This window comes from Chamaea fasciata, unplaced genomic scaffold (genome assembly GCF_029207755.1).
Source record: "Chamaea fasciata isolate MVZ Bird 193981 ecotype frontalis unplaced genomic scaffold, bChaFas1.0.hap1 SCAF_2, whole genome shotgun sequence".
Taxonomy (NCBI): Eukaryota; Metazoa; Chordata; class Aves; order Passeriformes; family Sylviidae; genus Chamaea; species Chamaea fasciata.
In genome coordinates, this window is record NW_027094087.1 from 59,801,532 (window position 1) to 59,817,189 (window position 15,658).

The 15,658-nt window shown below is 35.2% G+C and overlaps 1 protein-coding gene across 1 annotated transcript in view; it reads right to left on the reverse strand.

The window, feature by feature from the left end:
- The window catches only part of DIAPH3 (diaphanous related formin 3), a 208,593-nt gene that overhangs the window by 111,253 nt on the left and 81,682 nt on the right, over nt 1-15,658 (reverse strand). The window contains exons 18-20 of the mRNA XM_066176252.1: nt 13,275-13,370; nt 12,265-12,359; nt 5,879-5,980 (exon numbers count right to left, since the gene is read on the reverse strand). Of these exons, the coding sequence (XP_066032349.1) occupies nt 5,879-5,980; nt 12,265-12,359; nt 13,275-13,370 (293 nt within the window). The remainder of the gene's footprint in view (nt 1-5,878; nt 5,981-12,264; nt 12,360-13,274; nt 13,371-15,658) is intronic.

Here is a 15,658-nt window from a genome sequence, read left to right on the forward strand (position 1 = left end):
GTGCATGCTGCAGAAGACAGTTTGCATGTCTTGGAGAAAGTTCTTCAGTTCTACAAAATTATCAGAGGGAAAGCAAATCCTACAGCACTTGGAGCTCCATTGAGCTCTATAGTCTGAAGCAGGAACAAGTGAAATATCTGCATATTAATTTCAGGCTCTAGGGATTTAAGAAGTACTAATCAGCCTCAAGGTTCTTTCAGCACAGCTGCTGTGCACTAGCCAGTCATTTGGACACCTAACTCAATTTACGTGGCTAATTCCAAGAAATCCTTGAAGCTGCTGAATCAAAATTGCAGGATCATGCCAACACAACAGAAGTGTCTTCTTTATGATGCGTAAAGCATGGCATGAACATTAGGGGGTTGCTTACATTACTAGTGAAGAAAAACATCAAATCAGATCCAGGACAAGCTCTTGACAGAATGTGCAAAGTGAATAGCTGGAAGCAAAAGATGGGGACCCTTCAGAAAGGTAACATCCCTGCTCTGAAACTATAGCAATATCTGCCAAGAAGAAAACTGAGATAGCCTATGTGTGAAGCACCCACTTAGCCATCTGAATTAATATCAGACAACAATAAGACAAAAAAATTTAAACTGTTCTTTAGATTACCGACCCAAAATGATTTTACTGGAACTAAGCAGAGATAAGAGTAGGACCTGCTGGTAATGAAGCATTTACAGGATGACTCATCTATAATATGGCATCACAATCTTTCACTGATGCAAAGGAAGTACTATAAGCCAATCCAACGGCAATTGCAAATAGATCAGTGCAGATCATTCATGATGACCATTTTCAGAAGGTATTTCTGGAGCTTTGCTCTCTGCCCTATACCTAGGTTCAAGGTCTGAAATACACCAACATTACAGGAGTTAAGGATGTTCTCCTTCTCAACAACATAGGTAACTTGACTGCAATCTGTCACAAAGATTTTTTAACTCTCACAGATGGCATATAAGAGAAAGTTAATTTTTTGGCAACACTCCTGGAAAGGCTGGAAATACTGATAGAGAACACTGACAAGGCAGAGTAGCAGATACACATGACATCTAGATGACACAGAAGATAAGGTCTGCAGATAGAAATTAACAAAATCAAAATATCTCATAGACCGGATGCACCTCAGCACTTCAGAATTTTAAACAGACTGAAATGTCACTAGGTATGGCTGTGTCCAAGCATCAAGTATCAAGAAAGGCAGAGTACACCTCTGCAAAAACAATGAGACTATGGTATCTTCCAGACAACAGTGAAAAAATATTAATACATTTTAAGTTATCCTCAATGAGAACATACAGGTGAAACCATCAGCTGAATATGCAATTGATCAATTTAAGTGTCTTCTGAATTATTTAAGACAAACTAGCCTTCATTAGGCCTGACTCTAATCTTCAATTTACTCTAGTGAAATATTTTCCTTTGGTACTAACTCATTAAAAACACATCCATCAGTGCACAAGCTGTGAAGCCACATGAGGACCACTTGCCAAATTCTATTTGGGTTAGCTGTCAGTGAATTTCACAAGGTCTGAACATTAATTATTTTTGAAACAATATTTTGTAATTCCCTCAATTTTATCTTTGAGGAAATATAAGTGATCAAGGAAAAATCTGTTTCCTTTTTTTTTTACTACCAGACAATATAGGAACATCTTTCCAAATATCTCAGATTACAAGAAAAGAAAGACAGCAGGAGCTATCACATGTGGCTCCTGAGACAGTATTCTCATATGTAAAAATGCTAGTACACACCTGAGGTCAAATGTCTACTAGCAGCATCCTGGAAAGATTAGAAACTTTTTAAATTAGAAGTGTTTATAAAAAACATCAAAACTTTGATTTCTTAAATGGAATTGCATTTGTGGATTTCAAACCATATAATAAATTTAATATGGAGCAGGACCATTTTATACCACTAAGGATTAGAGGCACTGATGAGGCTACATAAAATCATAGAATCTTTTAAGTCAGATGGAATCTTAAAGATCATCTAGTTCCAACTCTGCTGCCATGGGTAGGGACACCTTCCACTAGACCAGGTTGCACTGAGCCTCATTCAACCTAGCTTTGCAAATTTCCAGGGGGCATCCACATTCTCTGGGCAACCTGTTCCAGTTGTCTCAAGCTGAAATTCAGAATTGGATTCAGCTCTATGCATACAGCATTATTAATTCAGAACTACTTTTTGGAATGGTTCCTAGTGCAACGAACAGTTAAAATATGTTGGCATGAGTAGGACTGAAGCCTTAGCACTGGTGTGTGGGCAAGAGAGGGAGGAGAGGCAGATGTGTGGTGCTGCAAAGTTGGGGAGCTACAGTTACAGGACACTGGTGAAGGGGTGGTGGTGTAGCAAAGACCTGGAACCATCTGATATGGGACCAAACATTGCCATGCACCTCTGTGCCTCCAAAAATGCCTTGAAATGTCAGACCTAAAAGCCCAGGGATGCCTGATAAAGAGCATCAAAACTGTGATTTCTTAAGTGGAATTGCATTTATGGATATCAAACCATATAATAAATTTAATATGGTCTCGGACTATTTTACACCACAAAGAATTACAGGCATTGTAAATAAACCAGTGTATATCAAATCATAGAATGGAATTCTATGAGAATTCAGAACATTCAAGTTCTCAACAGCTGGAAAATGCTTGTATCCAACTTCCTTATGAATAATATAGTGACCAGTGGTATGGTAATAGTTCAGTAAAAATCCATTAAACAGACTACTGCCCTCAGTCATGATCAATAAATCTAACTAGTAGTTATTATATCAACTTCGCTGAAAACAAATGATTTTAACATTACTAAACTATCTACTCCTAAACATTTCTTTGATGCCAGACACCACATCAAAAATTAAGAAAAAATATTCTATAAAACAATACTTTTTTCTTAGTAGGAAAGAATTACCTGCAAAACAAATCAACATTGCTAAAAGCCCTAAAGCAACATAATATTTATACTGTCCACTGAAGAAAGAACCAGGCAAAAAATGTAGAAACCACAAAACATAACCTTCTCTCAACAGTTTCCAAGATGAACATCTAGATGAAACCCCAGTCATCTCCAGTGGGTTTCATATTACACCAAGACAATCTTCCTCATTTTCAAGTTTTACAGAAGATTCAGCATGGTGCTAGTAAAAACAAGGTTGTGGGTTTGATCCCTATATGGGCTATTCCCTTAGGAGTTTGACTTGATGATCCTTGAAGTGATCCAATTCCAACTGAGAATATTCTGTGATTCTGTGGTAATCAGTGAAACCACCAAGAAAATAATATGTAGGTTAAGAAAGTTTTTAAAAAGTTTTGGAGGAAGTTTACTGCAGTAAGTAAAATCATGTACAAACAAGATAAAACAAAATGCAAATGAGTATTTATTTTTCATCAAGCACAAGCATCCCTCATCATGAATTTGAGCAAGGAAATACAACATTCAACATAACATCATGTTAAGGTAACAACAGTAAACTAAATTTTTAGTAAGATGAGCAGAATTCATGTAATTTTCATTCAATAGTTAATGAATCTGCTCAAGCCCTTCCCTATCCTCCTCACCCCCACCCAAAAAAACCCCACAACCCTAAAACAAAAACAAAGCTCCACAGTAATAGGTGATAATATCTGTGCTCTGAGACATCAGCCTGGAGTAAGTGAAAGAAAGACCAAGCAGAAAATAAAGCAGTTTATCTAAAGAAAACCCAAAGTCTGGAGGAGAAGATAAGGGCCATAAAGGATTTATTTTATACTTACTGCAGAATGAACAGAAAATATAAAAATGATAAATAACTTAAAAAAGAGAAGGCAACCACAAAAGCACTTCATAGGGTCAATACAAACAAAACAAATCCTCACAACCATAAGACAAAAACCCATAAAAAACCCCAAAACCATAAGCCACACTCATGAAGGGAACCTGAACTGTTTAGTCATGCCCTCAAGGTCTTTAAGCCAACAACAAAACTTAATTAACTTTGCTTCAAACATACAATACTGTAACAGTCACAGCAAGCCAATATTTCGCTAAGTGTCTTGCTGTTTCTTTCAGAGTATCAAATCTTGATTTTCAATTCAAAGCCTGAAAGATAATGGGTTTCCATGATATAAAAAAAAAATTATCACACAAGTAGCAATTAGCCATTTATTCACTATTTAGCTTCTTCCTTAGGAGTCAAATAATTTAATTGTTCCTTTAATCAGAACATCAGAGCAAATTAACATGGAATCTCCTAATTCTCTGAAAAAAACAACTATAAAACACTACTCGTCTAAAAGACTTGAAGTCTTGCATTTTGTATTCAAGTTTTATTCTCCTCATTTAAAACAGACAGCAAAAAATGAGGCATAAACCAACTTTTTAACAGAAAAAAAAACAAAACCAACAAAACCAGCAATAATGTGAAGATTCATATTAGCATCAACAGTGGCTTCCTAAGAAATGAGTAGAATTTCTCAGCTCGCTCCCTGGCCAACAATAAAAGAAAAGATACAAGAGAGCCAGATGGAGCTTGAAGAACTTTGATGAAAAGTAAATGGATAGGATTCCATATTCAAAGAGGAAAAAAAGTGACTTATTCAAATTTTCCCCCACTGGAACAGAAATGAAAAATGTTTCATGTAATAAGCATTGTAGCATGTTCTCTGAAATCGGCTCTACTATATGCATAGAAGGTGTGACACGATAGAAACTGTGCTTAATGATGGGATCTGGTCTGTTTTTTGATGTTTTGCATGGAAAACCAGGAAAAGAATGGACTTGCACTTTTTAGTGGGAAACTGGTTTTTCCTTCAGAAAAGAAGTTGCACAAATTTTGGAGCTGTAAGAACTCTTATCATTTTGTTCATTTATTTTATTCTTCTGACTTATCACATTGCCTCAACTTTTTAAGAAAAATTTATCAGAAAAAGCTGGGCCAGATGCAGCAAAACTCTACCTACACTGTTATTGGTCTAGCTCTTCTCATCTACTGACAGTTCCATCTAACTGAGTAAGTATTACTCCCACACGAGAAATTCCCTCAGATAAGATAATCTTAGCAATAACCACCTTAGGCTGAAACGCCAGGAATGGACAAGAAAAATCAAAGACTTGTATAGATACATGCACCAGGAAACTACATAGCATTACTCTGAGTTTGTCTGGATGAAGTAATTACCAAGTATGAATTATGAGCTATGCAGAAATTAGATGCAAACCGTATTTCCACAAAAAGCATCAACTGCCAGCATTGAACTAGCATTTTCTTTTCTTCACTTCCAGTCTTCCTTTGTGAATTCAATCTGGAAGATATTACAATTTTATCTTTCCAGGGAGAAGGGAAAAAGTGATTAGGTGTACTCTTGACAGAACATGGTAGAAAACACAGGCAGCAGGAGGCAGAATAGGTTAACATGATCGCTATGACATTATTTTCTTCTCATTTATGTGGAGAATAGAAAGAAAAATAAAAGTGTAACTTCAGTGAAAAAGTTAAGATTTATTAATGCAAACAAAAGTAAGGCCAAACTATTTTAGCTATGGAAATTCAAAAATAGCTCTGTATCTCCCAGTGAAACTTTGCCACAGAAAAAAACCAAAGTTTTTACAGTTTTGGTTGAGTTTCTTTTGCAAAAGTAAATTACTTTTTTAAACATAAAGAATCCAAAATCATTCTAGCAGCAATATTTCAATAATCAGACCTTCCACATCCAAGGATATGTCCAACAGAAGTCCAATTGAAAGGCAGACCTTGTACTTTTCTCCTGGTCTGGATCTCTTCACTTTTAGGAAGAAGCAACTGTCATTATTTTTCTAAAATATTATATTAAAACTGTATTTCAAGAAAGGACAAAAAAACCCAAAAAAACCCAGTGATAATAAAACAGAACTCACCACAACTCCAAACTGCTCTGGCTCAGACAAATTGTTATACTCGTTCTTGAACTTGGACAATGCATTCAATTGTTCTTGTTCAGGGAGGTGTTTTATTAAATTCTATAAAGAAAAATAAAAATCTCAGACTCGATGTTGCTTCTATTACTGTAAACAAACGAGTTTACATATGCATTATTACCATACACTCCAAAGACAAGACTCTTCCCTGAAGACAGCAGAATGTACATAGCAACACACAAATTAAAGTAACTGAGAGTGTAAAATATAAGTGATGTAATACTGCCAGCACCTTACACTGATTCTACATAGTTCCATAGTATTTTTTAATCGTTTTTAAAGGAAGAATATGCTTGATAGGCACTATGCAAACAGAACACTTCGAAGCAAACACAACAAGAACTTCAAGTATAACAACCATCCGAAAGATGGCAAGAATTACTAATGCTAACTGAAAAGTATTTTGAAAAAGAATAATTAATTTTCTAGCATTTCAAAACAAAAGTTTAAACCCATTAGACTTTATTTACTTAATTACACTACTACTTAGCCTGAAAACTTGCTGGAAGTAGTAAATCAGGGGCGAGATTCAGCTTCAGCTGAATTCAGAAGTCCATATGGGGAGGCTGGACACATATAAATGAATGTCTTGTGAACACAGGTAAGGGAATCAAACATTTAACCTTCATCTGTTCATCTGAAGAATCCTCTGACTCTCTGGCACTTCCTGAACACTTAGACACATATTATCTACATAAAGACATTCACATTTGGGCACCTGAACCCCACTCTAATTAGCTTCTGCTAGGCTGGCTAAAAATGGCTTTTTGTATGTTCTGGAAATAGAAAGGTCCTCAAACATTTAATTACGGTATACAATTTGAGTCAGTAGCTCAGTTCTGTCCCTTCCCAATAAGATTGCTGCAACTACTGGGCAATAGTCAGAGTCCCTACCGCCTGCTGCCTTTCTCAGATTATGACTCTTGTGTTACTGGTTACACATTGGTAAAGTTTCTGTCACAGTGAGAAAAACATGAGAGAGGTTTTCCTTTCTTAAAACACTCCCTGGTCTACTGGTAAGATCACTCTCCTGCACTGAACTGAAGATTCAATCCTTTTAACACTGAAGCCAGTCTAGGAAATACAGCCATCCCACTACCTATTACCGTATTTCCAGAAAGAAATAAGACGACTAACTCCAGGACTTCCCCATTACTTGACGGAAAAGGCACACCTTTCAGTTGTCAACATTTGTTTTATTACCTTTCAAGTAAATAGCTTTGGTGGCATACAATGAGCAAGAAAGAATTCGTTTCAGTTAGTGAACAGAATCTCCATCTGAAAGTCTCAAAACCCCCAATTTTACCCACCGAACATCCTAATTCCTTCTTTTACAGGAAATTCAGCCAGTTAAGATATAAAAATTACTTCTCTGGGGCCAGACAGACAAAAAGTCATACCTATGCTTTGCTTCAGTTTAAGAAGAACGGATTTTACTTCTTTTAAGTAGTAGCTGAAAAATATCCCTAAATTAGTAGAGTGGTTCAACAGAATGTCCATGCTTAGATAAGGATTTTGGTAAGAAAAGACGAAACTATTAAAAATGCATGAATGATGATGCTTAAAACAATAACGTAAACTTAAATTTTAGGAGCCTGATTTGGATATGGTTAAACTGATTTTTAGTGGAACAGCAGTCATACATATCCTTACCACTCTTACATTTGGAAAATATTTTTGTAAAAAGTACAAAATACTTCTTACAAAGTAAAAAGATAAATATAAAGATCTCTGGCACTAAATCAGTAAAACTGAGCAAAAATGAAAGGGTACAAAATGCAAAAAGATACATTTTAAATTAAAAATTCATAACACATCTATTTCTTTTTTAGATATACAACATTCTCATAAACAGCTCAAAATATAATAAAATTCCTTAATCTTTATTGAAATTAAAATGATATTGTTTGATGCAGAAATAGTTTTCATATGAAGAAAATCTGCCCACAAAGCTTTCATAAAACAAAAAAAGTCAAGTGTTAGATGAATATTTTCAATACTGAACATCAGGCTATAAAAAAAAAAGCAACCAAAACTGAAGGAGCAGCTGATATCAAAGCAGCTTTTATGGTGTTCAGATAAAGCTTTTGAACAGCTACAGATGAAACACATTTTGAATATCAAACAAGGAATGAGCAGGAGAAAGAATTTTGACTAAGTCACTGGAAACATTTCAATAATTAGTCAATGAGTTTTTGGATTACAACATGACTTTTGGAGTTCTTACATTTTTAAGCATTAGATTTAATTTCTAACTGAAGTGAGGTGCGGGGAGAGGCATGGAGCCAGATGGAGAGAAAATACATTTTATTTCTTAAGCATAACAAGAGTTGGATAAAGAACAAAATTCCGACTTCAGAAACAGTGATATTTGAACCCACTGAACACAATAGTTACAGCTAAACAAAAAAACCTGCTGAAAGCAAGAGATTCCTCAAAAGGAGAAGTACCATACTGTCTAAGGTAACCCATATGAATGAAGAAAATTAGCCATATGGCCGCAGACCTATGTACACTTTCTCTCTTCTCAGAATGACAAAATACACAGAATGTGTTTTCATAGCATGGTCATAACACATACTTGAAAAGGATTTTGAAGGTAGAAATAGAGACATACAGCTGGATACTTAAAGTTATTTAGTAACTTAAGTACATATGAAGGCAGATACCAATTTTTTGAAGCAATGAGGCACATGGTTCTCCCACTCTCAAAGAAAGACGGGTGGCTGAAGTCCTTTCTCAAGTTTAAACTCAGTCTCTTTTTCAAAGTTATTATAGGGTTGTTTTACCCAGAAACAAGCATGTTGGATGAAACCAAGTTTATGAAACCATTTATTACTTATTAAATATTATTACATCCAAACTTGCAAACTAAATTTGAAGCCTAAGTTCTACTGAATATTCCACCTGATTTAGGCAAAAAAATGCAGTCTATATTCTTGAGTGATTTATATGACTGTGTTCATACAGGATATTGTGCACATGATCACTTGCATTCCATTCCACTGACTTTTACACAATCACAGCAGCTGCTAATACCACTTTACTCTTGTAGGATATAATGTCTTACTTTTGACTCTTCATCTTGTCTTATCCTTTTCTTGAATAAAATCGTTCACTCCCCTCCAAAAGCAAACACAAAAGGGCTCAACCACTGTCAAAAACACTTTGGACTCAATTTTGATGCCAACTACATAGAGAGGTTACTGGACACACTGACTTTCAACACACTCTACTGTTAATACCAATTAATAAAGCCACAAGATTATCAGTATAGTGTCAAAAAGTTATATCCTATCATTTCGTTAGCCATGCCTACTGCAAAGCTCCAGTGGGGTTAGGGTATGTTAGATGTTCTAAATATACTGAAAATTGGGCATTCTTTATCCCAAGGCATTTACAATTATAATGAAAAGAATAATCCACAGAATAAATTAAAAATAATGATACAAAAGCAAAAAAAAATCCATGAAAATAAATTTTCTCTTCTTAGATTACTGCATCTTCACATAGAAGTAGTCACAAATTAACTACCCAATAATGGCTGGATGATTTTTTTTTCCCCAGAGTCTAAATGCAAAATTAAGTTTTGCCTTCTTTAAATAATACACACAGAAATTATCAAAATGACAGTTTCTCATATTTTTGATATATAGTATTTATTTATACAGGTTGCTTCATTTAATTGTTGAGGACTTAATTTTTCTAACAAGCTAAATTTTAACTGTTGAAAAATAGTGCTAAGATCAAATAGCATCAGAGCAAACACGCTCTATCTGAGACAGAGTTTAAGCTGAACATAATAGCAGAGCATATTCCATCTCTCAGTTTTCATGCTACCATAGAAAATTTCTACTATAATACCAAATAAAATAAAATAAAGATATACATCATGCTGCCCTTGAGCATGAAGAAAACCTTGAAAAAGTGATCTAAGTGCAAACTGTACTTAAAAAAAAATTAGAAGTGTAAACTATGTTCATCTTAATAACCTAAAAGTAATAGTTTCAGTGCCAATATTAACTGCATCACTGAACAAAAGAATAAGAATTATACAATGACTATATATACTGTCACTGGAGATGATGGTTCATGCTTGCTCCTTCAAATTTTTAACAGAAACATCTCATTCTTCAATGAAGAAGGGAAAGTGAAGTCCAAATAGCCGAAGAGAGATTAAACTTCTTTGAAATCCAAGTCACAAGAAGTGAGGGCAAAACTGCATGCAGGAAGGAAAATGGCATGCTGAGCATTGCACAGCCTCCTCAGTAAGATGTTATTTTGACATTCCGATTAGGTGGAAATTTATTTTGCAGAAAAACCATACAAATACAGATTTGTCTTGTTTTGACATCTGAATACAAGTTCCTATGCATTGCAATACAAGCCACATCTGAAACTCAGTAAACCTTAATGTAACAACACTGATTTTATGACCCTGATACCTGTATTTGTTTTAACTAATCAACATCCCTGAAAAAGAGTAAATTTCTAAAAAACCAATCTACCTTCAACTTTCTTTCATGTTTCAGTAGGGACTGGTACCCATGTCTGTAACACACTTTTAAGCACACTGAAGAGGTATATATGTGTGTATATATATATATATATATATATATATATATATGAAGTGATATATATGTTTTGACATTTATAGGCCATATTAGAAATAATATGAAGTTCATCACTGTATGCCAGAGTCCTGTTCAAAACACAGATAATTTTTCTAAAGACAAACTGTTTCAAATCTATTGATGCCGATCAAGATGACTCAAGAATATGGCACATGCCAGGCAACGACAGACTGAGAGAAGTCACTTCGTTGAACTCTAGGAAAGCAAGCCTCACTGGCCCTTAATGTGTGCAGATAGCCAGCTAAATGGTACAAAGAAGGTGCAATTAAGCTCTTCTTCAAGTTGGGCAATAGAGGACCAAGGTCACAAGTTACCACAAGAAAGATTCCAGTTAGATAAACAAAGAAACATTTTCTACTACAAGTGTTCAACACTGGAAAAGGTGTCCAGAATGCCTATGGGGTCTCCAGAACTGGAGATACTAAAAATTCAACAGAGAAGGCCCTGACCAAACTGCTCTAGTTGACCTGGCTTTGAGCAGAGCCTTGGCTCAAATGACTTCAAGACACCCCTTCCAAATTATTTTTCCCATGGTTTTAAAATGATTCATTTGTGTTTGTTTCATTAAATTATTCAGCTTTTCAACCCTTAAATATCACTGTATATAGAACTTCCAGGTTCTTTTGGCTCCACATAGAGTCAGTCATACTGACTTTCTGCTTTAAAAAAATAATATTGAAAGGGAAGACACTACCTAAATAAACTGCATGGAAAAGAAGTGGTGAATGCTGTAAATGCCCTAGGGCAAGGTATTGGATTGTAACAGCTCTGACAAACAAAAAAAAGCCCAAACCAAACAAAGGAAACAGAGATTTGTCCAGGTAAGACAGAGCTAAAAACAAAGCAAAGACAAAAATTGGTAAATAAGGAAGAAACAAAGCATCATATATACCCAAGAAAAAGTTTCTATTTAGGTGTGGAAAATGTGGAAAATTGAGAATATAAATTCAGCTCTGTCATAGTTTAATCCCATCCAAATCCCAAGCAGGCACTCGCTACTCTCCCCTCAGTGTGATCAGGTAGAAATTGGAAGAGTAAAAGCCAGAAAACCCACAGGATGAGATAAGACCATGCACACAAGCAAAGCAAAGCAAGGAATTCCTTCAATGCTTCCCATGGGCTGGGAGGTATTTTCTGCCATCTTCAGGAAAGCAGGGCCCCATCCCATAAAATGGTGACTTGAAAAGATGAACACCACCACTCCATCTCCCTTCCTTCTTCTTCCCCCCACTTTACAAACTGAGCATGATGCCATGTGGTCTGGAACGTCCCTTTGGTCAGTTTGGGTCACCTGTTGTGGCTGTGTCCCCTCCCAATCTCCCATACACACTCAGCCCCTTTGCCAGCCTGGCAGTACGAACAGCAGAAAAGTCCTTCCCTCTGTGCAAGCCCTGCTCAGCAATGACAAAAGCATCTCCGTATTGTCAAACCCCTGTTCAGCTCAAATGCAGACATAGCCCCATACCAGCCACTGTGAAGAAAGTTAACTCAATCCCAGCCAAAAACAACACAAGCTGCTTTCATAAAAATATTAGCATTACAAATTTAAAAAAAATAAAATCTGCTGTTTACAGGAAAAGAATTATTAATTATTTGCGAAAAGTTTACATCAAGAGGTATTTTAACCACAGATTTCCATTTACTGAGAAGCTTCTCTTGAAATACTGGGATTTTAAGTGCCATTTTTGTTACCTGAATCATGGACTCTGAGAGCTGTGTTTCATCTACTTCCAATATCATCATTTTGATGTCTTCATAAGGCACTCGGAAAGATCCAAGGAAAATTGCTGAAACAAAGATTCCACAAGCAATGAAGAAAGCAAGACAACAACTATCTTGCTTTTACTTAAAAAACAGCAGTGAAACAGGTCATAGCATCTCCAGATTAACAAACATTATGCCAAGTAATATAGGTAAGAGATAACAATTTTTAAGGAATTTTTAATTACTGTTCTCTTTCAATTCCAGCCTTCTCCATATCCATTTGTTGCATACAATATCCAGCATCACAGAAGGCTTCCATAAGCAGTCAAAGACAAGTCTACTCTGCAGAAGAATCACTGCTACATTAGTATTTTGTGCTGAGGTGACAATTATAATAGTCTTGTCAGAGCCTTCTCTTAAAGTAGCACAATGAGAAATCAAAAGCAGAGAAACAGAAAACAAAACGTTCTTATAAGCACTCTTTATTTAGTCATCATAATACAATTATTTCTTATATAATCTCTGCTGGCATTTAGGAACCTAGTCTTCCTAGAACTCCTCTCCATCAAAACTTTATTTTTCTTTATTTGCTTAATACTGAGTATTGCCTAGTTTCTATAAAGCTCATGAGATGGGCAGACATGCTGCAGACATTTTCATCCTTTTGTTGACAAGGGGTGGGGACATGCAGGGGAATGGGGGCTTCCAGTATTCCTTGATGAATTGAAAATACAGATGGATTAAATACAGCTGTACGCTTGCACTTCAATATATACAGTTTTGAACAAGGAATAATTTTTAACTGCTTTTGGGGTCGTTTTAAGTGTTTTAGTTGTGTCAACTCACATGTTTGGGCTTAAAAACAATATGTACATATTTAAACACATTTTAAACAAGAAGTGGTTACTAGGCAATCACACAAGAGAGAAAGGCATTCTTATGGAACATTTATACATTACTCGGAGGAAAAAAACAAAAAACCAACAGAATCTACTTACATAAATTTTGTGCAATCTTAGAATCCAAAACTTTTAATTTTTTGATTCGTTTCTTAATGGATTTCTTTTCTTCAAAATCCTCCTCCTCTCTTTTTACTGCCAAAGTAAACACAAATACAATCATGGTTAATTCTTAGTATTTAGAGGAAACATTCATGAATTTAGAAAGCATATTTGCTATCAAGCATAGCCAATTCACAGAGAATAGATCATAAAACACACAGACAAAAAACTGAGAGGTTTTGTATGTACTGCTTTTATTCCAAAACTTTTGCTCTTCAGTCAAATTTGTCAGCTTCTTAGCCTTCTATATATTTTTTTTAATATATAGGACCTGAATAAACACGCTAATGTTAATAGTATAAATTCAGTCATATTTAAAATATCATGCAACATGCTCCAGTTACCCTGGCCAGGCTAGGATTATGAATTGGATTTTAACAACAACAAATCTTAAAAAACATGGCAATGCATCTCAACACTAAGACATCTATCTATTTTTGTGTTTGCTTTTGTCTAACTATATGCAACAAAATCACCAAAGATCACCAACTTATTAAAAAATTAACATTGCCTTAGAATATAGATGAGTTGTTATATACCTATATAACATATAGGTATATATATATATCTATTTTCCTTCCCCCCTCAAAAAGATGTATTTTTAAATATATGATGTAATCACATTATTACAAAATACCACAACAAATACAAAGTGATTGCATAAACATACATTAACATTGCTGGAGATTTTGGCTCATTCTTTCTTTTAATAATTCATACAAATAGGATCTCTCAAATACATTGTGCACGCTGAATTTATTTCACATTAGTCACACATTGTCCTAAGAATTTCACTTAAAATAACAACATAGGCTTGAAAAAGTATTAGGAGGAATTATTATGCAAACAAACTAAAAAGTGAAAACCACACAAATCTTTCCTTAAATATGATCTGGTGTTGTATTATTTTACAATAATACAAAATACTTTTTTTAAAATTTTTCCTTCTTTCTCCCCCCAGCACATATCATCACTGTCAAATGCTATTTACCAAATATATTGGTACTGGTTATCTAATTCTATTTCACAAATTAAATTAGTTTCCAAGCTTTTACAGAATGATTGTTCCAAATTAAGTAATACATGCTTCAAATATTTGAGAGTAGAAAATATGCTACAATAAAATAATGAGCTACTGACTTCTGAAGGAGATAGGTAGAGACAAGAAGTCCTGTCAAGGAGACATAGGATTAAAATTTCTAGCTCAGTGATGATCCTTGAAAAAACTAGACATAAGCATGAATTATCAAGAGGATTTCCCTAAGCTGAAATTAATTCTGAAAATGCTAAGAGAGATATTTAAGAGCTACATCATTCTTAAAAAATGTTTTCCAAAGCATGATAAATTTTGCCAAGGATTGGGACACAGCCTAAATGACCACTTCAGGTCTTTGAGCTTTGCTGTCTAGGATACAACCAAAGAGATAAGGAATTCAAGACCTCACACAGGGATTGAAGGAACCAGATTCAAGTCCTGTGTGAGTAGGTGCAGACACAAATTTGAATCATGTCCTAAATCACTTTTGATACTCTACACCTGCTAGGCAGCACGACGCTCCTGAGAACATGCCACAGTACAGAAAAGAACCTGTACTCTGCAAAAATGAAATCATTAAGCTAAGACATAAAGCAGTCTTCAGAAGAAGGACTGATAACCAGGGTCCTGAATATGGATTACAGAGCCACAGTGCTCTTCTTTTGTCTGTTCCCAGTCTACCCACAAAATCCGCTTGGCCTTAAATTTCTGTTAGCACAGATTTAACAGAATGGGTAGCACTCTTCTGTACCAGGAAAATTACACACCCTGCATGTGTGAAAGCAAAGTAGGTTTTCACCACCAGTGTGTGAACTCTATAGCCCAGGTCCCAAAGGAATAGAATGGCATTAAAGCTACTGGATAAAAAGAGGTTATCACTAAAGGTTCACTTTTTCTGATTATGCTTGAAGAAGAGCCCTTACTGAACCCAGAAGGGAGGTAAAGGGAAGGTATGTCAAGGAGCTGCAGATCCCAGAATCACATGATTGTTTTCTCTTGCAGTTACACGCTTTAACAGACCTCTCAAATTTCTTAACTTCTTCAACTACCCACTGAAAACAGTGACTCTTAAAAACATGACTTTTGAGTGGCCTCAAAGTCTCATCAACTCTAGAACTGCAGATTCTCCAAGAAGACCTATACATCCCTGTAGAACAGATTCAAAGCAATTTTTATGCCTTATTGAAAATACAGTAAAATGCTTTATGGCTACCTTAGAACTTTACAAGAAACAAAATAACTTCCTTTGTAGTCACAATAAAAAGAAGTTAAATTATCTAAATTT